Raw genomic sequence first — 26,136 nt, 5'->3', positions numbered from 1 at the left:
CCCAGGCTTGTGCCTGTGAAGGGTTGAACGAAAAGGTGCTGCGCAGGCGCATTGAAAACCTTACCGACTTCGGTTCGCCAGCGGAACCTTTGAATCGAGTTTTCGGGCCACCAAGGGAGGAACCCCGAAGGCGACTCGTCAGGAGTATTTGGAAAGAGGATAAGGAAGAGGAGGAGCGAGGATCCATGGCGGCGCTGGTTGCTGTTTGCAGTGATCTAGGGAGGAAAAAGTTGGCGTACTTCATAAAGCCAGCTCTCTGCCTCAGAGATCCTAAGACTCACGCGGGTAAAGTTTCCATAACCTATGCTCTTTTGTGGCATTGCAGCCGTTGCATTGGCCCTAATTAGGTTGGTGGAGTGGTCACTGTTAGCCAAACGACGCCGGTTTCTAGGCGATTAAGAGCTTATCCAGGATACGTGGGAATCTGTAATGGCCCGTGACTAGTGTTTTAAGGCAGAAGGGTGCGTGATTGTCGTCGAGTACACTTTTTTAACCACACGAAGAGAGTGATCTCCTGATTCTCAGAGTACTTGCTTGAGAGCTCTGGGTAGAGTTGGTAAGGAAAGTACATTTCCAGAGTCACCCAGCAGCAGATTATAGGGGATGTCTAACGTTCCCGATCAGGGCGAAATTGTGACATGGGCTCTCGAATCTATCGTTTCTGCACGTTATCTTTTCTGTCAATACTTTCTTTAGGGGGTCTGTTACTACATTTTCCCTATGCTATAACAATGCCTTTCTGTTGCTTTCCCGGCATTTCCGTCGAAATCTGCCTCTAACCGTTGAGTGAAGGGAAAATAAACTTCAGGAAGAGAGCAGGTGAGAGGTTGTAGGGGTAGGGAAATATATGCCTTTTCCCCAAAGCCTTGGAAAACACATTCATCATAAATCTTACTCTGCCTCACTTCTAAAGGTTTTTATTCTGTCGTTGTTTGTAAATATAAAACCTCTTTAAAAAAATCTTTTTTAACGTTTATTCATTTTTGAGAGACAGAGAGCATGAGTGGGGAAAGGGCAGAGAGAGGGAGACAGAATCTGAACCAGGCTCCAGGCTCTGAGCTGTCAGCACAGAACCCCACACGGGGGCTCCTCACGAACTGCGAGGTCCTGACCTGAGCCCAAGTCCGACTGCGAGATCCTGACCTGAGCCGAAGTCCGACGCTCAACTGAGCCACCCAGGCGCCCCAAAACCTCTTTGTTCAATAAAAATTTTAAATGTTTATTTTAGAAAGAGAGAAAGAGTGTGAGTGGGGGAGGGGCAGAGAGAGAGGGAGACACAGAATCAGAAATCTGCTCCAGGCTCTGAGCTGTCAGCACAGAGCCCAGCCTGGGGCTCAAACCCATGAACTGGGAGATCATGACCTGATCTGAAATCGGATTAACAGACTGAGCCATCCAGGTGCCCCCAAACCTTTCTTTTATATTGTATCCCTTGGTTCACCTTGCTTCCATAAAAACAAAAATATTTCTTTAGTTACAGAGCTAACAAAAAGAATTGGTTTGTTTCTGTTTGTTTAATTGCAGTGCTGTGGAGAAGCTGTTCACAATACACGCAGGTAGCCAGCAATGAGGACCTGGTAAGGCTTTTTTTCTTCCCTTTAAGGCATTTGCAAATATGAGCAAATTCTTACATTTTAGCTATTTGAATAAAGTTCAGCTGGACGACAAAACAATTAAGAAAATAATCAAAATTTGAAAATTATAATTCATTGGTTAATCAGCACTTAAGAGAGCTTTGAAGTAAGAGAATTTCTAAAGATCTACCAAGAAGCATCAATTGTGTAAGACCATACTTTTCTTCTTAGATCTTAAATTTATTATTTTTTTTAAAAATTTTTTTTTCAACGTTTTTTATTTATTTTTGGGAAAGAGAGAGACAGAGCATGAACGGGGGAGGGGCAGAGAGAGAGGGAGACACAGAATCGGAAACAGGCTCCAGGCTCCGAGCCATCAGCCCAGAGCCCAACGCGGGGCTCGAACTCACGGACCGCGAGATCGTGACCTGGCTGAAGTCGGACGCTTAACCGACTGCGCCACCCAGGCGCCCCTAGATCTTAAATTTAAAGATATGTGCTTTAGAAATTAAAGAAGGTAGTTTTGGTGTGTGCAACAATTGCAGAATATCCAACAGAGGAATTGGACAAAGTCTCGTCCCCATTTCAGATTCAGTTCTTTGTGCCATTCATTACTGGGGGAGTTTGGGGGGGAGTGGGTTTGGTGTTTTAGTGAGTAAGTGATCAAAATTAAAGTTTTACAACCAGGATGTTCAATACAGTTTCTTTTAGCCTGTAGATGTATTTTTATGGGTTTCAAGTGCTAGCTTTGGGCTTGGCCAGTATAGCTTTTCCTGCTATATGCAAAGATGATTTGACACTAATCAAACCATACAAAACATTTTAACACAGTGTAGAGAAGGAATGTAATCATTACATGTGAGCTGCATATAAATTGGATTAAGAGTCTGAAGGGTTGGAAAACAGAATTCTAGTCCCTTGAGCATCCTTCTTGGTCATTTAATGCACACCACAGTTCAAGAGAGTAAAGGACATTACTAGAGCTGTTTTATAGGTCATAAATTCCCGAGATGCTAATAAAATATGGGCTCTCAGAAAAAAGCTCACAATTTCATTCACTTGAAATTTTGCATACAACTACAGGGGGTTAAGGTCTTCAAAGCCATTTCTAGATAAGAATATCTTGATTGGAGACATGCCTGTACTGATTATAGATTGGAGGCATTGTGACAGAAGCATTAGAGGTAGTAGTGAGGACAGAAAAACCAAAAAGGTTGAGATATAAAGCAGTTTGGGGCCATGAAAGGTATCCTCCCATAAACAGAGATTGTATTCTATCCCAGAATCCTCCTCCATGATTTAATTCCTCCTCAGCCAAACCAAAGTACGCGTACAAAACATTTATAAACACACTGAAATCCTTAAAATGGTGACTTTTTTAGAAACCTTGATTTTTCTTCTACAAGCCAAGCTGTCATTTATTCTTTTTCATATTAAGAAAGGTACAACTAATCCTTTGGATAGATTCAAATGTGGTAACCTTAAGATTTAATTCTATTTTAATATTAACACATTAAACTATTAGATTTTTTTCTTTCCTTTATCTTAGCCTATTCCAATGGAAAATCCTTATAAGGAGCCTCTTAAAAAATGTATTTTGTGTGGAAAACGTGTAGATTATAAGAATGTACAGGTGAGATATGGTTTTACTTCACTATGATACTGGATTTTAGGATTTTTGCTCCTTTGTTAGTCATAACTAAAGAGAATCAAGTCAGTTTTATAACAGGCTTTGTGTAGAGGCACCTGTTGTAGTAACTTCATAATTTCAAATCTGGTTTTCTATGTACAAGGCATCCCTTTTATTAAAATGAGAGCCCTTTGGCTCTCCCTCATCTATTATTTCAGCTCAGTGTTTTCTTCCTTTTTTTTCCCCCTCTGCCTTAAAGGTCTTACCAGTAGCTCACTATGCAGGGATTCTTAGTTGGTAGAGTTAACAATTTGGAAAAAGCCCCTCTGCTGAAGTTGATCTCTGTACTGATACACTACCAGTATCACTGCTTCAAAGGTATTTTTATTTGTTGTCCAGGGCTCAGCAAATTAAAAGTGGCAAATCAGGGGCAAGAATGGTTCCGGAGTTAAGTATCCTGACAGTAGCATAAAGTGATAGCTGCCTTAGGAGCAAAACCATTAAATTTAAAGCATGTCAGGAGGATTATGCGTAGTGCCAGCACAGTGCCTGCTACCTGAAAAGTACTAAAGAATTTAAATTAATAAAACACAAAATTATGGCAAGTGGCTTGATGTACCTTTTGAAGACCTCACTGTAGTCTGATAGAATAATGTGATAGCCTGTCGTGATAGATGAAATGTTTAATGCTAAGCATAGTATTTTAGGAAAGTATCTGTGGAGGTCAAGGAAACAGCTTTAGCACTGAAAACAAGTGCTCATTAAGCTGTTGTATAGACTTTTTTTGACACACTGGATAAGAGATGTTAACTTTGGTAATTAGCTTTTTCATTTAAAAAGATCTATTAATAGAATGGACATAGTATTTTTATTTAATGAATTTTGCCTGAAATTAAGCCTTTACATAACTTGACAGTGATATATACATTTTTTAATTTACACAATCAAGGTTGAACAAATGTATTGATATAAATTTTTTTTCTTCTCCAAATAAAACTCAAAACAGCTTTTGTCCCAGTTTATATCTCCATTTACTGGATGCATTTATGGAAGGCACATAACAGGTATTTTGTTTTCTATTATAGCAACTTATAAAAATTAGATAAATCTACTTGTTATTTAAGAAAAATGGCAGATATTCAGATTGTGCTATAAATCACTATTAGACCAGATATGACAGTACTTTGAGAAAGCCTCTTTGTAGGCCAAAAGGGCTATTATTTTACATGTCTTCTTATGCTCGGAGCTAACTACAGGTGGACATGTAAAAAAAAAAAATGAGGGCTTAAGAAAATTGCATTGATGTTTTGGAGTATACTATAATTATTCCTATTTATTTAAACCTGGGGCCAATTGCCTCTAGGCCAAGTTGGATCTACCACTTGTTTTTGTAAATAGCTTACTTTACGTAGTGTCTATAGCCACTTTGTGAGCTACATCAGACTAAATTAGGACACCGTATGGCCCACAGAACCTAAAACATTTACTACCTTGCTGTTTACAGGTTTTCTAGCCTTTCCTTAAGATAGTTGTTGTGCATTTTGAGTGCTGACATTTTTTTATGAATATGAAAGCATTTCTTTCATAGGTCTTTGTGGGAAGAAACAGAAAGAAATCACAAAAGCAATTAAGAGAGCTCAAATAATGGGTAAGAGCATCTGAAAAACTGAATTGGGCTAATCGAAAGTTTTTGCTCGTTATCTTTTGTGAAGAACTTTCATTCTTTTTTACAGGGTTTATGCCAGTTACATACAAGGATCCTGCATATCTCAAAGACCCTAAAGTTTGTAACATCAAGTATCGGGAGTAAATTACATGTCTTATCATCAGTAAATGTATTTTACAATAAATGGTTGTATGGTTTTAATATTGACTCAAATTAGAAGATTTAATAATCTTTGAGTAGAAAATAGGCTAAATCTTGCCAAATGCTTGTAAGTTTTAAATTCTTAATAATTGAGATCTTACAAGGAAAAAGTGCTTCTGCTGCTCATTAAAGAAACATTATTTAAAATGTTAATACTCATCACATTTTACATACATACAAACTTTAAAAATTGGTACTGTAGGATTGTCATTTTATCTGGTCCCCACTTAGCTCATACCATATACAACTCATATTGGGATTTTAAGTATGGAATAGAGGACTTGGAATTTTACTTGAGTCCCAGATTTTTGTCTTGTAAATGGGATTTTAGGCATATGGTTGCATCAAGGTAGAATGCTTTTATTAATGCCCAAATTCCATGTGACAGAGTGTAGACTTGAAATTGCTTAGATTTTCTAACTACCAATATTTCAGTATGCCTGGCCAGGACAGTGGGTGTTCCCTTTATAGAGACATTAGTTAACGCGGGTATGGATAGTGGTGCAAAGGCCCTAACATTTATTTCTGGGCTAGTCTATCTTGAAACTGGTAGTGTACTTTTTTTTTTTAAACATTTACTTACTTTTGAGAGATAGAGACAGAGCATGGATGGGGGAGGGGCAGAGAGAGGAAGACACTGAATCCAAAGCAGGCTCCAGGCTCAGGGTTGTTAGCACAGAGCCCGACATGAGACCCAAACTCATGGATGGTGAGATCATGACCTGGGCCAAAGTCGGACACTTAACCAACTGAGCCACCCAGGTGTCCCAGTAGCATAATTTAAAATGATCCATAAACAAATGGTCTAGTAACTAATTGTCAAAAGATGAGTAACTGGGGGAAAATGATATAGAAGGACCCTTTTCCTTCTTTTCATTTAATACCAAAAGGTGGGTCATCAAACTTAATTATGGAAATTCAGCTGGTACTGACCTTAGCATGCTTCTCTATGACTGGAAGTTTAGCATTTCTTTCTTCAAGATGGATCATTGTGCCAAAGTATGAACTAAATACATTACCTCTTTATAGTGCTTTAGCAAACTGAACTTTGTATGAAGGCCTGTTTCTTTTACGGAGTCTGAAAAATCTTTAGTTCCTGTCTTAAGACATTTGCATATGTTGGTTGCTTATTGCTTCTGCTGGTCCTAGTCTAGCTTTTTTTTTTTTATTTAAAAAAAAAAATTTTTTTTTTAATGTTTATTTATTTTTGAGACCGAGCATGAACGGGGGAGGGGCAGAGAGAGAGAGGGAGACACAGAGAGAGGGAGACACAGAATCGGAAGTAGGCTCCAGGCTCTGAGCCATCAGCCCAGAGCCCGACACGAGACTCGAACTCACGGACCGCGAGATGGTGACCTGGGCTGAAGTCGGACGCTTAACCAACTGAGCCACTCAGGCGCCCCTAGTCTAGCTTGTTTTATCTGTTGATTAGTAGACTGGTACATGGAGGGCAGGAAAACACTAAAGAGGCAGATGACTCCAGACTGTAAGTAGCAGCGCAAATAAGCAAGAGAACTTACTTACAAAGCTGGTCTTGGGTGACCACAAGACAGATCTCAGAAAAACAGATCTCTGCACCTGCCTGTCAAGAGTCTTAAAAGTTTCTATTGAGGCCTTAACTGGGTTTAGTCACACACAATCCATATGGTCTTAACAGCTTGCTTTCTCAAGTCCATGTCCTTGGAACACTCCCAATGTGGTAACAGTAGGCAAAGGGTACATTCCAAGGATGGGAGGGGGTGAGGAACCTTTGTCTCAGTCCAGCATACAGGTAAACTAGGTGATGTGTGCTCAGTGACCTCCAGCAAATCATTTGTTGGCTGCATTTAGTCATTATGTTCTATGTGATGCTCTATATGCTCTAGTGATGTTTGTGGTTATTTTAATTTTAGTGTGTGTGAGTGGGGTGGGGAGGGGCAGAGGGAAAGAGAATCTTAAGCAGTCTCCACGCTCAGTGCAGAGCCTAATACGGGGCTTGGTCCCACAAACCCAGGATCGTGACCTGAGCCAAAATCAAGAGTCAGAAACTCAACCAACTGAGCCACCCAGCTGCCCACCTGCCCCATTTGTGGTTATTTTTAAGTCAGGTTTCAGACTGCCAACCTATTTCCCCTCCCTCTGCCCTGTGTTGTTACACCACAGTGCTTCTTAGGTAACCAGTTAAACAGCCCCAACAGAAACTCTTTATACAAAACATCTCAGTTGTTATGTGGGCTTCATTAGCACCCCATGGGTAACTAATACATGTGAACATAGATAAAAGATAATTTTGATAGTAGCTAGGAATTTGTTCTGCCACTAGGAAGTAGCAGATGGAAAAGCTATGCTCAAAGTTTGTGTTCAGCATTTCATCCAGTGAGTGAAACATGAAGGCTTCATATAATGTGTAGGCCTTGTGGAAAATTCTCACAATTATGTAAAAGAAATAAAACACACAGTAAAAGCTCTCTTAGGCAACTTCCATTTAACCAGCTCACTGGATTAAACTGGAGCTTTACATCCTCAAATATCATACTGAAGCCCATAATTCTTCAAACCTGTTGAGTTCTACATTGCCAACAGTCAGCTATTTTGTTCCCAAGTCTGTGTCAGTTTCATCACTGTATTGAAGTAGGAGCATTAAAAAGTTACTGCAATGAAAACTAAGTAAATGCTTTCTAACTGACTGCACCACCCAGAGTGCCTGGGTGGTGCAGTCAGTTAAGTGTCCCACTTCGGCTCAGGTCATGATCTCGTAGTTCATGAATTCAAGACCCACATCAGGCTCTGTGCTGACAACTCAGAGCCTGGAGCCTGCTTCAGATTCTGTTTCCTCTCTCTGCCCCTCCTCCGCTCGTGTGCGCGCACTCTTTCTCTCTCAAAAATAAATTAAAACATTAAAAAAAAAATAGTTGTCAAGTTAGATGTGGTTAGGACAACTAAAGAAGGGTGGAAGTAGGAGGATGCTGTGAAATGGAAAAAAAAAGTAGTAGCATTTTGTACTTAGGTTGCTTTGCAAGCTTCTTTAAATTCTTTATAAAGAAACTAAAACTGGGAACTATAAAAGTAATGGATGTGACTTATATAGGAACACCAGTATACTCACATAAAAGTTCCTAGCCCTACAACAAAAGGTTGACAAAATGAATGTACAACTCCACTTTGTTAAAATGAAATCTGCGATAGACATGTATATATAAATATATATACACATATGCACCATTTTTGGTTCCCACTTTAACTGGTGTTTCTAGCTACTTGACCAGCTACTGACCTCAGACACACCATTACCAGACTTGTCCTGTACTCAAGTACTGGATTCACTCAATTTTGTGTAGAGGACTCTAGACTAGGAAGAGATTATTTGTGCTGTATTTTAGTTGTGCCATAATCAGAACTGCCAGATTTAGCAAATAAAAATATAGGACATGCAATTAAATTTGAATTTCAGATAACCAATGAATAATTTTTTAATGAATGTCCCTAATATTGCATGTTTCCAGCATTTTATCTGGCAACCCTAGCCACTTACAACTTAAGAAGTAGAAACTGTAATGATTTAAAATGAAATACCTCTTCATATTTTTAGACATCTTCTTCTATCGTGTTCTAATGCTAGTCTTTCTTTTCCAATTCTAAAGTATGCTATATAAGTTTAAAAGAACCATCTACTTAAATTAAGCCTTTCCCTCAACAGTTTTGTAAAAGGGGCACCTGGCTGGCTTGGTCAGTGGAGTGTGTGACTCCTGATCTTGGGGTTGTGAGTTCAAGCTCCTTGCTGGGTGTAGGAGATTAGTTAAAAATAAAATCTTTCAAAAGGTGGGGGGCAGAAAAACGTTATGGTTTTAAAATAAAGTGCCTTAAAAAATAAATGCACTAGAACTTATGTATTACTGCAAATTGCTGAACATAGTAAAGACAATATAAATGTCTGGCTTTACCCTTCAGCCAATCAAAGCTCTCCTTTTGGCCTAAAAAGATCAAAATGTAGGAGACTGTGGATATCCACCAGAACCCTTCATTCTTTCAATCTCTTCATCTGTTTCAGGGCTGCTCAATGTATATGCTTTTTCTTGATTACTACTATCAGTATCTGTTTTAGATGGTTTGTTTTGTGTCTCTAACAGCCGTGACTTCTTGAATTGCCATCCATCATCAGTATCTAAAGCTTTATGTTTAATCATTTGCAGTGTACTGCTAGCTGGACTAGCTTCAGGAATGTCGGTGTATTCTACCATTAAGGTCAGGTTGTCTATCACATCAAGATGGTGGTTGGCAGTGCAGCTATTTTTAGAAATATGCCTATTTTTCAAAGAGATAACACATGAATGAAGAAATTCGCAATCTGGAAAAAAGGTCCGTAAAGCTTCGCAAAGAAAAACGTTCTCCTGAGGGTCTTTTTCGACGGTCTCCCCTAAACAAAATAAAATTAACAGTTCAACATGCGATATTTGTTTTACAAAGCTTTTGTAGTGATCTATTTGTTAAGTCAAAAAGAGCTTAACTGAATATTTCTATCCTCTAAACTCAGAAAAATAGTGTGCATAATCCCATATTCTAATTTACATGCCACTATATGCTAAACGAGAATTTAAGTTGTATTTTTTAATATCAACAATATAGTATAGCTATAATAATACCGAGTTCTTTGTTAAGTAGGATTTAAGAGTATTAATAAAACAATTATTTTTAATCCTAAGGTACGTAAGTTCATCAGTTAGTTTAGTGGGCTCATCCATAGTTCAGTCAGGATTTTTTTTTAAAAGCACAGAAGGCAGTGATGTGTGAACTTTTTACTTACGTGCTACTTGAATTTGTGCCTGTTTTCTTTTTTTAATTTCCCATTTCAAGCTGTGTACATCCTTTAGTAGTTTCTCTACTGCTCGCTCACTGTGTTCTACTTTTTTGCATATACTCTGCAAAATAAAATAAGGGCGTAGATAAAATTCTAAGTGGTGTACTACAGCCTAGGTTCATAAATAACAGAAAGCCCTTTGTGGATTTTATATTATTATTAGCCTTTATAAATATTTTTTTTTATTTTGCTGTTTTCTGAAGGAATGCAACAAGCACTTGTATGGTGCTTTATAGGTTATAAAATGCTTTCCAGATGTATGAACTTCCCATTTATACACACACAGCTTTATCACACCTGTTATCTGCATGGTAATACACAGAAATAAAAAACAAAAATATTTAAGTCATTTACTTTGAAACAAAAAATACTGCAGTATTTTGAGAGATGCGTATTTACTCCAAACACAACATTAAGAAACTGACAACAGGGGTGCCTAGCTGGCTCAGTTGGTAGAGTGTGTGATTCTTGTCTGGGGTTGTGGGTTTGAACCCCATGCTGGGCGTAGAGATTGCTTAAAAATAAAATCTTAAAAAAAGAAAAAGAAACTGACAATAGCAAGTAACTATGTTTTACTGGTACTATGAAAGAAACCAATGTGCAGACACAAAGGGAAGAAAGTTCTGATAGCATTTTGGCTCCTGGTTCCAATTCCTTCCCGAAGTTCAGCTGCTTTCTGCCTACAGCTCCTCTAACATACCTCTACATCCCCTATTTTAGCCCAAGTTAGTACTTTTGACATAAGAGTTCTAATATATTGCTATATGAAATATTCTGCCATTAAAAAGAACTAGACTATGTAGCAACATGAAAAATGCTTAGTGACATCAAATAAAAATCATGACAGTCCCCAACATCATCAACTACATAAAAGCATGTATATATATTAGGGAAAAACCAGAAAATATGGTAAAGTGAAAATAGTTGTTACAAGTTGGGATTCTGGACATGTCTGTTTTCTAAAATTCCTGTATTATCATTCACATTAAAAACCAGTGTGCATTAGTACTATAAAATGTATTAACCCTATTTCTTTTAGCGTGGTGTGTGTGTATATATATATATATATATATATATGTTTTTTTAATGTTTATTTTTGAGAGAGAGTGAGAGCACATGGGGGAGTAGCAGAGGAAGAGGGAGACAGAGGATCTGAAACAGGCTCCACACTATCAGCACAGAGCCTGATGCGGGACTCAAACTCATGAACCACGAGATCATGACCTGAGCTGAAGCTGGATGCTTAACCAACTGTGCCACCAGGTGCTCTCCCTTAGTGTGCTATATTGAGAAGTACGGTGGCCACGTAATATACTACTCAGATCTCCACTGGAGGAAGCATAGTTGACTGACAGCCCCAGCTACCAAACTTTCAGGTCAGCTACTGAAGCCACACTTCCCCTCAGCCACTCTTAACCAATGACTAAACACAGTGGGTATTAGTACAAATCCATTCCTGTAGGACAACTTTGCTTAGCCACCTCTCTAGCCCTGTAGTCTTTTTTTTAAATTTTTTTTTTTTTTTCAACGTTTATTTATTTTTGGGACAGAGAGAGACAGAGCATGAACGGGGGAGGGGCAGAGAGAGAGGGAGACACAGAATCGGAAACAGGCTCCAGGCTCTGAGCCATCAGCCCAGAGCCCGACGCGGGGCTCGAACTCACAGACCGTGAGACCGTGACCTGGCTGAAGTCGGACGCTTAACCGACTGCGCCACCCAGGCGCCCCTGTAGTCTTTTTTTTAATGTTTATTTATTTTTGAGACAGAGAGAGACACAGAGTGTGAGTGGGGGAGGGGCAGAGAGAGAGGGAGACACAGAATCCGAAACAGGCTCCAGGCTCTGAGCTGTCAGCACAGAGCCCAATGCGGGGCTCGAACCCACAAACCGTGAGATCATGACCTGAGCTGAAGTCGGATGCTTAACTAAGCCACCCAGGCGCCCCTCTAGCCCTGTAGTCTAAAGCTCTACCCAGTTGTCCTCCCATCCTGTCTCCTCTCTCAGGTGTCAGACTCAGCATTGTTAAGTCTCCCTGCCTGTTCTTGTTCCTCTCCCTTTTATCCTTCCCAGGCCTAATCTCTTACATGTCTAATCCCATCCTGAAGTCTACTTCTCAACTGATACAATGAAACAGAATTTAGTACTGTGGTAGATTATTCTGTTCTCAAATACATGCTTCCCTTTTTATCCTGTAAAAGGATTATATATCCCTGCCTACTTCCATGAAATAGGGATATATAATCTGGCCCATGAAATGTAAGTGGACGTGTCATGTAAGCTCTGAACAGAAGGGTTTTGTTTTTTTAATTAAAAAAATTTTTTTTTAATGTTTACTTATATTTGACACACACACACACAGCATGAGCAGGAGAGGGGCAAAGAAAGACAGAGACAGGAGACAGAATCCAAAGCAGGCTCCAGGCTCTGAGCTGTCAGCACACAGCCTGATGCGGGACTCGAACTCAGGAGCCGTGAGATCATGACCTGAGCCAAAGTTGAACGCTTAATTGAATGAGCTACTCAGGTGCCCCTGAACAGAAGTTTTAAAGCTGTTGTGAATTTCCACCAGCTCTTGCTCTTTTCCCTTTGTCATGAGAAGAGCATGTCCCATATAAGGAATGCTCCTTCAGTGTGGATCCTAGAATAAAGATGACATTCAGAACAGGAGCAGAGCTGCAGCCAAGATATAATGTGAGTGAGACCAAACCTTTGTTTTTGTAGGCCACTGAGATTGAGGTCTTTGTTACTGAAACTAAACCATTAGAAAAATACGAATCTAATCAAATGTCAAGTTATCCCTAAAAGATTTGTTATCAATTTGATATGAACTCTAGAAGTAGTCTTTAAAGTGTTTGATATGTGAACTTACCTTTAATTCCTCTTGTAAAGAAGCATACATTTCATTTATTTTATGTACCTCCTTTAAAGATCCATCTTCTTTAAAAAATTCAGAGCTGTAAAAATTACCATTTTGTCAAGCAAATGTATAGAAGTCATTTTAATACTATGACGAAAACTTATTTGTAGTTGAGGAGCAACAGAAGATTCTTTTTACTGGTTTTGCAGGGACATTTTGTCAACCTACTTGTTCACAGCAAAACCAATCAGAAAACTTAGTTCATATATCTTCACATTAGCAGACTTCAAAGCCTCTTACGTACTACTGCCAAGACTCAAAAGATGTTAAGAAAAATAAAGACTGAAGGAGAGAGGGGGAGAAAGGTTTTCAATTTTTAAAATATTTTACTGAATTTAAGTCATCGTTGATTAAAAGAGGCAACATTATTTTATATACCAAAAAGACAAAAACAAACAAAAAACCCGGTAAGGCATAGTTTGTAAATTATCCCAATTAGAGATAAATGTAAAACTGTGCATCTCAGAATTAATATATTCAGTTTCTTTAAAACTGTTAATTCTTGTGGAACACAAAAATAAATAAAATCTAGTCTCTTATTCTCCAGTAAGTACCCTGTAGTACCAGTGTTGTCATTTCTGACATTAACTATTCCCTTAACGAACACACAACAGTTCTAGCTATATAGCTGTAGCCTATAGTATGAGTGAGTCTTGGCTAAAGCCTCGTATTTTTGTTGTTACTTAATATCCAATCTAATTTTATGCCTTTATGATCTAAATTGCTGCCTTAGAAAATTATTTTCAGGCCAGCTACTTACTCTTAGAATATATATGTTGACATACACAGGATATACAACAACCCTTCTCTTTTCTGTGTATTATAAATGGCCAAGTGCTAGAAAGAAATACGGAAACAGTAAAAAATAGTCTAGTTTATTTGAAATATGTGGTTATTACTTTTCCTTTTTTATTTTGTTGTGTAATAAAAATTAATTTCAAAAAATGAATAGAAATTTAGTGGGAAAGCAGCTGAAGAATCTCACCTGTGTGTTTTTATTGCTCGGCTAAAACCAGTGGACTCACAGGAACCTGATACAGTTTTATAACCCAGTTGTTCAGACATGCCCAGATTGGCCACCACTAATGGTATCCTGTGAAAAAGTCTGAAATAATAAAATTTTAAAATATAAAGTTAGAATAAAGTAAAATATTAACCTCTCCTTATTATATACCTATATATACTTATACATATTATATATAGAATACCTTTCGCCTACAAGATAAAAAAATAAACAAAAACCCCATTCCATACTACTTACCTGAGATAAAATTTATTGACTTGAAGCAAATGGTATTTAAAAGTGATGAAATGTGCATCGTGCAAGGTAATTTTGTGAAATTGACAATACCTTTCTAAAAAAATTTTTTATTTTAGAAAGCATGAACTGGGGAGAGGAGCAGAGAGAGAGAGACAGAGAGAGAGAGAGAAAGAGAGAGAGAGAATCCCAAGCAGGCTCTATGCTTAGCATGTAGCCCGACATAGGGATCAATCCAACAACCCCGGATCATGACCTGAGCCAAAACCAAGAGTTAGACACTCAGTCGACAGAGCCACCCAGGCGCCCCTAAAAGAAGACTGTAATGTCTATTTTAACATGTAAAAATAGGCAGTATTGTTGAGATTCATCCTGTCTTCCATGAATAATAAAATTAATCTTGGCACCAGGGTGGCTCAGTTCGTTAAACATCCAATTTCAGCTCAGCTCATAATCTCACGGTTCGTGAGTTTGAGCCTTACATCAGGCTCTCTGCTGTCAGTGCAAAGCCTGCTTCAGATCCTCTGTTCCTCTCTCTCTCTGCCCCTCCTATACTCTCTCTCTCTCTCTCTCCCCCCAAAATAAGTAAACATTAAAAGAAATTAATCTTAGGGGCACCTGAGTGGCTCAGTTGGTTAAGTCTCTGACTCTTGATCTCAGCTCAGGTCTCGATCTCAGGGTGGTGAGTTCAAATCCATGCACTGGGGGTGGGTGTCAAGCTCACTTAAAAAAAATAATAAAATTAATCTTAGTTGGTACTCTTTTCACTTAATCCTCATATCCCATGAGAATGTTGTTTACATAACCTGTCGGGAGTCTCTGTTAACTCATTTTGGTGGACCACCAAGAATAACCTTGCTTCTTTCTTTGCAGAGGTTATAGAAAAGCTGCTCAAGTACCTAGGATTAGTTCTATATTACATCCTTTAGGAACCATATCCAAAGTACACATATTTTTTCCACCTTATAACAAATCCTCTGTGGCAAAAACACAAGTCATCATTCCATACTGGGCTTCTAATTTCCTTATGCAACCTTCATCTTCCCCATCTATAAGAAAATATGGTACACTAACTTCAGAGGGTTATTGTAACAAATGCAACAGTATTTGAAATATTTGTTAGGCTGCAAAAAGTACAATGAAAACATTGAGTATATTTTTCTATTAACTGAAAACAGCCAATGACTGGCCAACATTACCCCTTCTGAGGTTTATATAAGGCATGCTCCAGCCGATGAGTAGAGCAGCTTTCTGTTATTATACTTGGTGTTAACAGCAGAAAAACCAGTTCCCGGCTTGAAAGATGCTTCTGTAAGTTTTTATGAAGCAGTCTCTCTCTAAATGTCATGATCTGGTCTGAATGACGTCGGAATTTGTACCAACCAACCACAGCCTGAGGGAAAATACAGAAAAATATCAGGTGTAGACCTTAGTGGTTACAATTATTATGTGTCTTACTGTCATAATTAAGCAATAAAATTGACAACCTTTAAAATGGCACTCTTAAATTTAGCAAGATTTTGGCATATATAAACAAAGTACATACTTAAGTATATACTTTACTTTTATAAAGTATGTAAACTGACTTGTGTAGTCAAATTATTTTCCATTCAGTTATGGAGCTACTATTTTACTCATATAGAGAAAAAAAATTCCTAACTTTTTTTAGTTTCTTGATATCATTTGCTATTTTAAAATCTTAGTCTTTAGTCAAAATTTAAATGAAGAAAATGTCAGTGAAAACAAATTTACTTCCTATATGGATATTTGGTTTGCTCAATAAATTGAACCCAACAGCTTTTAACTGAAATTTATATGGGAATGGTACCACCTTTAGAAAGTGGGTTTCAAAATTGAGTAAGATCATATGAAATGGTTTTACAAACTGTAACATTTGCTGAACAAATTTGTTAGTATTACTAAACTTTTTTTTTAAAAACTGGAAAAATAAAATCTCATTTAGTAATTATAGTTTAGTAATTATAACAAAGAGCAACTACTTTGCTTAAAGGTCTGTGTATGACAATGTCAGCAACTAAGTTTTGTATCTGCACATTTAAACTAAGGAAATTAAAAGTTTTCTCCTTTTTAAAACTAAAAAATTTTTATAAGTACATTTTTAAATACCCAAATATAATCAGGGGGCAAGCCCAAAGCATTTTCAACAAAGGAAGTTTTTTTTAAAAAAAAATTTTTTTTTTCAACGTTTATTTATTTTTGGGACAGAGAGAGACAGAGCATGAACGGGGGAGGGGCAGAGAGAGAGGGAGACACAGAATGGGAAACAGGCTCCAGGCTCTGAGCCATCAGCCCAGAGCCCGACGCGGGGCTCGAACTCACGGACCGCGAGATCGTGACCTGGCTGAAGTCGGACGCTTAACCGACTGCGCCACCCAGGCGCCCCAACAAAGGAAGTTTTTTAAAAGAAACTTACTGAATCTACTTTTATTCTCAACTCAGAGACCAAAAAGTTTTAAGAAGTACCATCCCCCCCCCCCCAATTTTGTATCTGGGGGGAAAAAAACCTGTTTTGATCATTCAACAAGTCTTACCTAAACACCAAGTATACTAGTAAAGGTTAGGTGCTATATAGCAAAGCGCTTTAACTGCAGCTACGTAAAAGAACAGTAATGAGTTAAGTCCTGGAATAAATGGTATGGGAAGGGGTATGGTAGGAATGTGGAAGAGGAAGAGATCAATGCTAATTAGAATAGTCAAGAAAGTGGGGTGCCTGGGTGGCTCAGGCGGTTAAGCATCCCACTTCAGCTCGGGTCATGAGCTCAATGGTCTGTGGGTTCAAGCCCCGCAGGGGCTCTGCGCTGACAGCTCAGAGCCTGGAGCCTGCTTTGGATGCTGTGTCTCCCTCTTTCTTTGCCCCTCCCCCGCTCATGCTCTGTTTCTCTCAAAATAAATAAAAGTTAAAACAATTTTTTTTTTAATTAAAAAAAAAAGAATAGCCAAAGATGAGAACAAGATTAATATTTTTAATGACTGGTTTTGCTCTCAGAGCAATCCCTTTGAACTTCTGGAAGGAAAAAGCCTTTCTTTCTTCACTTGCTTTATAGAACACTGTGAAGACAAATGTTGCCAAAAACTTCCGTTAAAGTATTACGCAGTTTTAGGATATAATACCAAAAAAACCCCAAAAGTCAGGGAATACCTTTTTGACACTTGATAATATTTTCTTCAGTGCTTGCTCATTTAGTTCACCAGAAGAATTATAAAAGCTGTAAAAGCCAAAATTAAAGGCATTTCAAATAGGCTAAAAATATGGATTTTATTAGCATTTTTAACTTTAGTTACTCCTTACCCACCCAAAATCCATATACCTACTTGCTGGTCATATGAAGTTCTAAAAATAAGAATAAAGTTCTCAAATTAACAGACTTAAAGTGGTAGAAATAGGAGATCCATAAGCAATGAAAAAGGCAAAGGAGTGGAGAATCCAGGGATCCTTCATTCAACAAATATTTCTGTATGTCCGTTGTACGTAGAACACTATACAAGCTCTAGCTTTTTCTGGCAGAGCAGTTTAAGACCACACAAAAGCCTTTATTTCTATCATCCCCTACCACAGATCTTTCTCACCTTTACCATACGCTCCACTGCAGTTCTTATACAGCCTTAGCTATGTGTACATACAGTGTGACTGTAAGATAGTAATGTTGATTTTTCAAGTACAACTGATATAAATCATAAAACTACACCATGTTGTAGTTGTTTGCTTTATGAAAATTTATCTAACTTATGTGTGTATTTTTCTACATGTATGTTATACCTGAATGAAAAGTTTTAAGAAATATCATAGCCTATTAGGGCTATAGTGCTATTACTATCTGTAGGACTAAAAACACAAGTTTTCACCATAGAAAGGCAATAGGAAGCAGGCTGGATAAAGAACCTAACCAGGCAAAAGATTACATTAGAATATGGTAAGTGAGGACACAAATGATCAAATAAACTGGAATGAAAGAGTAGAAAAAAGGGCTGCTGTTGATATATGAGAATGTGTCACTGAGTTTAGAATATGCAATGAGGTGACTGGGTGTGAGAAAAACCCTCTAGGTAAACTGGTACCTGGGAGAGGCAGTGGAGACCAGCGAAAGCAAGCATATAAATACAGAGAAAGAACTATTAGACAGGGTTGAAATGAACAAGTGAATTTTCTTTAAAAAGTCTTTTCATTTTTATCAGTACCACCATGTATAACTGACAATTAAGATATCTTGTTAGTTTTAAAATTTACTTCATTCACACAGAATAATTTTCACAATAGATCATTTACTTCCTCTTGCTACTTACCTAAAGAGCTGATAGCATGGAATATATTTCTGGATGTCTGGAAAAAAGGAATTTTTTGCTATGATTATAGAAGTTATCATTTGAATAGCATACACCAAGCACTTCATATATGAACAGCATATACTGAGGGAGGAAGTACTTTACTGTGATCTCATTTAATCCTCACCACAAAGCTATGAGACCAATCGTTCCTTCCATTTTAAAGATGTGGTAACAGGTAGAGAGAGTGGGGGGCCAAAATTCAAAGCCTGTGCCTCGGTCTTAACTAAAACACTACACTCCCTCTCAATAGGTTTAATAATGGCAACACAAGAGATAAATTTAAAGTTGCTATATTTTCATTGGGTTCTAAAAAGGTCATGTTCTAATTCTACCCAATTGACAACAACAGCTGTTAAAGGGATTATCTTTTGTTATTCCAAGCAGCTGCTTCATAAAGGATTTGTTAATGTTAACTACAAAAAAAAAAAAAAAAAAAGCTAGTATCCTTTAGGAAGTAACTTTTATTCTCTTTCCAGTAGAAATACATCAAAATACATCTGAATTCTGGTAGCTACAGATGCTGTGCAAAACAGATTAAATTCTACTGCATAAGAATTATAAGTCTTGTAAGAAATATCCAGATGAATATGGTGTCCCTTCTATTATTCCAAACTTCCAGATCTCTCAAAATTATTCAAGGAGCAGTATGAGTGAAACATCCACATCTGATAACAAAGAAACTTATCCAGTGCACACAAGTCCAGGGGCACCTGGCTGGCTCAGCTGGTAGAGCATGCGACTCTTGATCTCAGGACTGTGAATTCGAGCCCCACACTGGATGCAGAGAATACTTTAAAAACAACTACAGAAAAAGAGAATACAAGTCCTTCTGGGCTTCCCACTTTTAATTGTAACTTGTGTCAAAAATCAAATTTTACCAGACAGCATTTACTGGATTACTGTAATAGCAATCACTTATTTCAGATAGTTCCTGTGACATGTCCTCTTTGCATATCTCTTAGCTGGGCAGATCCTAGCCAGATTACTAGAATTTTTTTTAGTTACTTAAATCAAAGACATCAATGTGATTACAGAGAATCTGTGAATCTTCAGCAAGGTGAGGAAACCCATTATCAAACTGCTGTTGAATCTCTTCAAGTAAACATCTGAAGGCTGTAGGCATCTCTGCATCTTTGTACCTGCAAGTGCCATCTTTAAAGAGAAAACTAGGGGCGCCTGGGTGGCGCAGTCGGTTAAGCGTCCGACTTCAGCCAGGTCACGATCTCGCGGTCCGTGAGTTCGAGCCCCGCATCGGGCTCTGGGCTGATGGCTCAGAGCCTGGAGCCTGTTTCCGATTCTGTGTCTCCCTCTCTCTCTGCCCCTCCTCCGTTCATGCTCTGTTTCTCTCTGTCCCCCAAAAATAAATAAATGTTGGAAAAAAAAAAAAAATAAAGAGAAAACTACATGAAATCACCATTTCAATAACTTTATGTGTATATTAATAAAAGTCATTCGGTCTATTTAAAAAAGGAAAAGTGATCATCCTCTTGAGACATTTTTCTTCTAGAAAATGTATGTTGGGGCGCCTGGGTGGCGCAGTCGGTTAAGCATCCGACTTCAGCCAGGTCGCGATCTCGCGATACGTGAGTTCGAGCCCCGCGTCGGGCTCTGGGCTGATGGCTCAGAGCCTGGAGCCTGTTTCCGATTCTGTGTCTCCCTCTCTCTCTGCTCCTCCCCCGTTCATGCTCTGTCTCTCTCTGTCCCAAAAATAAAATAAAACGTTGAAAAAAAAAAAAAAATTAAAAAAAAAAAAAAAAAAAAAAAAGAAAATGTATGTTACCCTCAGACAAATCCCTGTTTGAAAAACAACAACAACTGAACAGAAACAGTCTTTGTAACTGATAATTGGTCAAACATACTCTGGTGTAGATATGGGAAAATACAAAAATGATGAAAATCTCACTAACCAAAGCAATGTAGTAATTTGTAGATCCTGGATTTTACTTATCATCTAATAATCCAACATTTTAAAATAATTTGAGCAAATACTTAGGTGTTCCTATAGCATTTGCCTAATACCTTAATGCTTAGCATTGTTCCAGCACGATGGAGTTGCTCAGTAAGTGGTTGCTTAAACTCCTCAAAATACTTTTGCTTACTTTGGGTGGTATGCCAGTTACAATGTGGGGGAGGGGGAAATGCCCCAAAGGCTTGTTTTTAAAGCTTCTGTCTGACAAGGAAAAAAACCACATTAACAAAGTAAAGCTACAAACTGTATCAACACCTGTAACACATAACAAACGGCCAATTTCCCTAAGTTGTAATTTGGTATTACAAATCAATTAAGAAAAAGCAAAACAGTAGAGTAGAAATATAGTCAAAGTATGCAACAGTGCTGTCCTTTCCAACAAACAAAAGCTAAGAAATACAAATTAATATAATTTCTTTTGATTTATTGAATTGGCAAGGATGAAAAGATTGGAAAATACCTAGTGGTGGCACCAGTATGGGGACCCAGGCACTTTTACATATTATGAAAGAGTCTTAAGAACATGACTTTTCCCAAGGCAATGGTCTACCTCTAGGAATTTGACTTTCCAACAGACTCGAAGTCATAGAGATTATGCACTACAAAGTGTTATTATATTGTTTTGTATTTACAAAAAAACAAAGTCATTTGTAACTGGTTTAAGTAGATACAGCGGGAATTCTTAACTGGTAAGTAGATACAGTGGGAATATAAAGCCATTAGAAAGAATGGCAAACTATACATATTGATACTATTCTACAGTAACAGAACAGTATCAATGGAGATATTTATCTTGAAGATATTTACCCATTTATAGTATAATCCCTTTCGTGTAAATAAAAATACACATTTATATACATGTGTATTATTAATGAGCAAAAAAATTCTCATAAAACAGTGGTGACCAGAGAAGACTCTATTGAGAGTGAATTTAAATTTACTTAATATATTTACTTTACACATATATACTACATTTATATACACATATAAATCTACATATATACTTCCATTTTTAACCTTTTAAAGTGGCAAACAAAAAATGACATACAGTAGGAATATAAACTGGTACAGTATTTCTGGATCAAGAACCTTAAAAATGTTCATACCCTTTGACACTATAATACCACCCCCAAGAATCTATCCATAATAAATGTAGGAAAATATTTATGTACAAGGATGGTCACAGAATATAATTTATGATAATGAAAAACTGGAAACTACTGATTACAGGACTGCTGAAATCACATAGAGCCGTTAAGAGTAAGAAAGCTAACAGAATACACTGCAGTTATAAAAAATGATATTTAGAGGATTGTTTAACATACGGAAGTGGTCATGACACAATATGATGTCATGATGCCACATTTTTTATACAGCATACTACCAATTTTGTTTTTAGAAATATGCTTAGATAAAACTCTGTTAGGTAATCAGAGCCTCCCCCCAACCCCCCATATATTTTAAAGCTCCCTTTTCCCTTTCTTCCCTGAAAGAACAGCTGCTGTCTGCTGCAGGTGTTTCACCACCCACTGGTCAAACCCTTCAGTCTTGCCTTTTCCACATCACACTCCAGAAGTTACTTATAATGATCTAAAACGGAGTCGAAAAAACTGAGTTTTTCAGTTCTCATCTTCCAATTTTTCTGTAGCACTTAGTGTTTGTGTCCAAACTGTTTTATCTTTTTTATTGGTCTTGCTTACTGGTTCCTTCTCCTTTTGTTAGGCCACCTTCCTACCACTTAAATACATGCAGGAGCTAGTTCAGCCGCGTTTCCCCACAGTAATCTTACCGCATCTTAGGTTCCACACTCTTGCTTTAGGCCAGAGCCATGATTTTAATTGAGAAATGAATACAATGCATCTTTTTTTTTTTCTTTTTTTTTTTTTATTTATATATGAAATTTATTGTCAAATTGGTTTCCATACAACACCCAGTGCTCATCCCAAAAGGTGCCCTCCTCAATACCCATCACCCACCCTCTCCTCCCTCCCACCCCCCATCAACCCTTAGTTTGTTCTCAGTTCTCAACAGTCTCTTATGCTTTGGCTCTCTCCCACTCTAACCTCTTTTTTTTTTTTTTTTCCTTCCCCTCCCCCATGGGTTCCTGTTAAGTTTCTCAGGATCCACATAAGAGTGAAACCATATAGTGAAACCATATGGTATCTGTCTTTCTCTATATGGCTTATTTCACTTAGCATCACACTCTCCAGTTCCATCCACGTTGCTACAAAAGGCCATATTTCATTTTTTCTCATTGCCACGTAGTATTCCATAGTGTATATAAACCACAATTTCTTTATCCATTCATCAGTTGATGGACATTTAGGCTCTTTCCATAATTTGGCTATTGTTGAGAGTGCTGCTATGAACATTGGGGTACAAGTGCCCCTATTACAACGCATCTTTTAAAATCTGCATTAAAAGGTTTTATCTATTTTTTTTAAAACAATCTACAAACTAATTTATGCTGATCCCATTTAGTATAAACCATCAACTATAGTAGACACAGAAATAAGTGATCACAGGGGCGCCTAGGTGGCTCACTCGGTTGAGCATCTGATTCTTGGTTTCTGCTCAGGGCATACTCTTGCGGTTTGTGAGACTGAGCCCCACATTAAGCTCCATGCTGACAGCGTGGAGTCTGCTTGGGATTCTCTCTTTCTGCCCCTCCCCTGCGCTCTCACTCTCTCTGAAAATAAAGAAAGTTAAAGGGCGCCTGGGTGGCTCAGCCAGTTAAGCGTCCGACTTCAGCTCAGGTCATGATCTTAGGGGTTGAGTTTGAGCCACACATCGGGCTCTGTGCTGAGAGCTCAGAGCCTGGAGACTGCTTTGGATTCTGTGTCTTATTCTCTCTCTGCCCCTTCCCCACTTGTGCTCTGTCTCTGTCTCTCAAAAATAAATAAATGTAAAAATAAAATTTTTTTTAAATGTATAAAGAAAGTTTAAGGAAAAAAAAGAAACTGAGTGACTCACCAATTGTATAAATAACTTCAACATCATCCATTTGGGAATCAGTAATACTATTCTTGGCTTCACCTTTCACTTCCCCAAGAAGAAAACCTTCCTATAAAGGTAAAAAGCAATCTATGGAATACCATGATAGAATTACTACTCAATCACTTAACCAATATATCCCAAGATCAGGCGAGGGTCCCTGGTGAGGGACCAGGTACACTTTCAGTTTAGTTGGGAAATATGAACAGTTCAATAAAAATGAATAGAAGAGACTGTAAATACTGCTGTGATTTTAGCACACCTAGAACATAAAAGGCTTAAAGCCAGAAATGAGTACATAATGTCTGAAGAAGGAAGAGCAGGGTAGTTTGTCTTGGAACAGAAGGCTCCCCTTTCTGAGTAATGAAATTATGGATAGATGGGAATAGTGCCAATAATGAAACATCCCAAATAACTAGCCAAGGACTCTGGATTAATGGCACATGCTTCTGGGAGCCAGTGGGTGCTTCTGAGCTATGAAATGACACAATGATCAGTGGTTTTAGACTAAAAGTTATACAAAAATATTAAAGATTTGGAATTCAGTATCAAAGTCTAATTTCTAAAAGGGGAACTAGGAGCCCTAATTGTTTTTAAAATGCAGGCATTTTGCCACAACAGCAGTGATGTCTTTGAATTTCAGAGAATTCAATATTTTCATTTGGCACATTTAAAGACCCAATATGCTTGATGGACAAAGATTTTACCTTCTTTATAATTAGGTAAGAATGCCCCCTCCCATTCCATTAAAAAAAAAAAAAATGACAAAAAAAAAAGTTTCAATAATGTGAATCTTTACTGGAATCTAGGGGGAACAATCCAGAACTCTATAGTCCAGGTTTTTAGACAAACCCTGGGAAAGGAAGCAGTGTCAATGCAAGAACAGCTATCCAGAAAATCACCTTTTAAAGATGTTAGGAAAAAGATGTAAGAGTAATGGCCTCTCTAACACAATGCTATTTCCCAAGGGCTAATCCTTTAAACTACAGAGACTTAAGGACCCATTTTGTTTATATTCACACAAAGACTTTCCAAAATAATTTCCACAGCCACACACATTATAAATTGCCATATATTTGCTCTTAGCTAGGTATTAATCTACAAAGTTATTTAAAATTGTAGGGGTGCCTGGGTGGCACAGTCAGTTAAGTGTCCAACTCAATCTCACTGTTCCTGAGTTCCAGAGCTGATGGCACCCAGCCTGCTTGGGGTTTGGTCTTTCTCTCTCCCCCTCCCCTGCTTGTGCTCTCTCTCTCAAAATAAAGAAACACCCCCCCCCCCTTTAAAACTGTATACATGAAAGGTATCAACTCCAACCTTATTAGGATTGTGCCAAAAAAACAATTTTGGAAACAACATGAAATGAAATACACAATATTTAGCAGAAATCAGTAGGCTGTGCTCAGTATGGTATTCTCTAAACTGTACTAGCATACTAAGCTCTTAAATCTAAGCCAGTATTTCTTGGGCTCAAAGTTTTATAGTCTTTTTCTGATTTCATAAGTTTTTCAAAACGTGTACTGTATTTAAAAAACTACCTCACTACTTCATCCAGAGATTTTTGAACCTGGCAGAAGTATGAAATAATATCTAAATTTGAGGATAAATGTAAATGTTTCTATTGTAACTGAAAGCATCAAAAAGGAACTAGCTGAGGCCTTACAATTTCATAAACTTGACACCAATGCAAACAAAAATCAGGTATCACATACTCCAAATTAGGCTTTCCCATCCACTAAGCTTTGCCCCAGAACAGCCACTGGATGCATCTTCTATTCCTTCACTAGCCTACAATTTCAACAAACGCGCACAGCAGCTGCTCTGCACGGAAAAATTCAGCGGCCTCTGAAAACCACTATCGGTAGTTAGGAGGAACGGAAAAGTTAACCCGCAACACCTTCCTACCGTAGTGGGAGAACGCTCTGTGAACTCTCCATCCTTTCACAACTAAGTTTAATCAGAAAAAAAGGAGGACTGCTGGAAAAGAAACGCGGGTGTGTGGGACACTCCGGTCCGAGCGAAGAAATAAACACTGGTTAGAAAAGGAATGGCTACTCCTGGAGAAGACTTGCCGGACGGGAGACACACCTACGACCGCGCGGGAGAGGGACAAGGCAAAGCCCCAGGGCAGAGAACCAGCGCGGCGCCGTCGGGAAGCTCATGGGCGGGGGCCGGGGTAACGGCGGCGAAGGGCGCCCGCGCTCGGGGCCTCTCCCGAGGCGACGCTGGAGCCCGCCTCGCCCCTCGGGCTCACCGTGTCCGAGTCGGTGTTGAGGTGCTGGAAAGCGAGCGCGCCGAGCACAAAGCCGGAGAGCACCGCCGACGTACTCTCCCCCTCCATGCTTCCGCAGGCTCAACGCGCAGGGGGGGATCGGGAGAAGCGGCCCGGGCCCGGCTCCTTGAGCGCCGCGGCGGTGAGGCGGGGCCGAGCGAGGAGGTGGTGCCTGCGCCGGCGCACTGGACCCTGCGCGCTCCGCCGAGGGGGCGGGCCCGGGGAGGCGAGGGAGCTCCCGGTGGAGGAGGGCGCGGCCAGGCGGCTGTGGAGGGCGGGGCCGGGGCGCTGTGGGTTTTTCACCTGGGGCGCGGTCCCGGTCGCATCGTGGCTTCCGCTGACGACTTCGCAGTAAAGGCGGCTGGTTGTTGGCCACCACGAAGTGCGTTTGGGTGGCCAGCTGCTGCCAAGGGCCCTGTGGCGTATATGCAAACTATAAAAAACGAACAATGCTGACAGAATAGAAACAGTGCTTATG

General features: G+C 38.8%; 2 protein-coding genes across 5 annotated transcripts; one reads left to right on the top strand and one right to left on the bottom strand.

Annotated features, from left to right (window-relative positions):
* The first annotated feature begins 43 nt into the window (after positions 1–43).
* On the top strand, positions 44–5,071 carry MRPS18C (mitochondrial ribosomal protein S18C). Of its 2 annotated transcripts, XM_025921921.2 has the most exons (6): positions 52–285; positions 1,525–1,577; positions 3,124–3,207; positions 4,211–4,268; positions 4,793–4,852; positions 4,938–5,071. In XM_025921921.2, the coding sequence occupies exons 1-6, from the start codon at positions 186–188 to the stop codon at positions 5,012–5,014; spliced, it is 432 nt and encodes a 143-aa protein (XP_025777706.2). In that variant the 5' UTR covers positions 52–185; the 3' UTR covers positions 5,015–5,071. The 2 variants fall into 2 exon arrangements, with proteins under 2 accessions (XP_025777707.2, XP_025777706.2); XM_025921922.2 differs by lacking the exon at positions 3,124–3,207 and having other exon boundaries at positions 44–285.
* ABRAXAS1 (abraxas 1, BRCA1 A complex subunit) lies at positions 4,054–25,823 on the bottom strand. Of its 3 annotated transcripts, XM_086704694.1 has the most exons (9): positions 25,641–25,823; positions 23,366–23,456; positions 18,382–18,418; positions 17,240–17,306; positions 15,279–15,472; positions 13,807–13,926; positions 12,774–12,858; positions 9,852–9,966; positions 4,054–9,464 (listed from the first exon to the last, which is right to left on the bottom strand). In XM_086704694.1, exons 1-9 carry the CDS (start codon positions 25,725–25,727, stop codon positions 9,031–9,033), a joined length of 1,230 nt encoding a protein of 409 aa, XP_086560820.1. In that variant the 5' UTR covers positions 25,728–25,823; the 3' UTR covers positions 4,054–9,030. The 3 variants fall into 3 exon arrangements, with proteins under 3 accessions (XP_086560820.1, XP_086560821.1, XP_086560822.1); XM_086704695.1 differs by lacking the exon at positions 23,366–23,456 and having other exon boundaries at positions 25,641–25,775; XM_086704696.1 differs by lacking the exons at positions 17,240–17,306; positions 23,366–23,456 and having other exon boundaries at positions 25,641–25,775.
* Positions 25,824–26,136: the final 313 nt, after the last annotated feature.

The sequence above is a fragment of the Puma concolor genome, chromosome B1 (genome assembly GCF_028749965.1).
Source record: "Puma concolor isolate L17-30 chromosome B1, mPumCon1.1.hap2, whole genome shotgun sequence".
NCBI classification, from domain to species: domain Eukaryota; kingdom Metazoa; phylum Chordata; class Mammalia; order Carnivora; family Felidae; genus Puma; species Puma concolor.
The sequence above is the reverse complement of the archived record's forward strand: the minus strand, read 5'-3'. Positions and strand labels throughout refer to the sequence as shown.

Coding starts and splice junctions, on each gene's coding strand:
- MRPS18C (XM_025921921.2), top strand. CDS start 186: ATGGCGGCGCTGGTTGCTGTTTGCAGTGATCTAGGGAGGAAAAAGTTG. Junction 286..1,524: donor AGATCCTAAGACTCACGCGG/GTAAAGTTTCCA, acceptor GTTTAATTGCAG/TGCTGTGGAGAAGCTGTTCA. Junction 4,269..4,792: donor TTATGGAAGGCACATAACAG/GTATTTTGTTTT, acceptor TTTCTTTCATAG/GTCTTTGTGGGAAGAAACAG.
- ABRAXAS1 (XM_086704694.1), bottom strand. CDS start 25,727: ATGGAGGGGGAGAGTACGTCGGCGGTGCTCTCCGGCTTTGTGCTCGGC. Junction 23,457..25,640: donor TCAACACCGACTCGGACACG/GTGAGCCCGAGG, acceptor TTACCTTTATAG/GAAGGTTTTCTTCTTGGGGA. Junction 13,927..15,278: donor TTATATAAACCTCAGAAGGG/GTAATGTTGGCC, acceptor TTATTATTTCAG/ACTTTTTCACAGGATACCAT.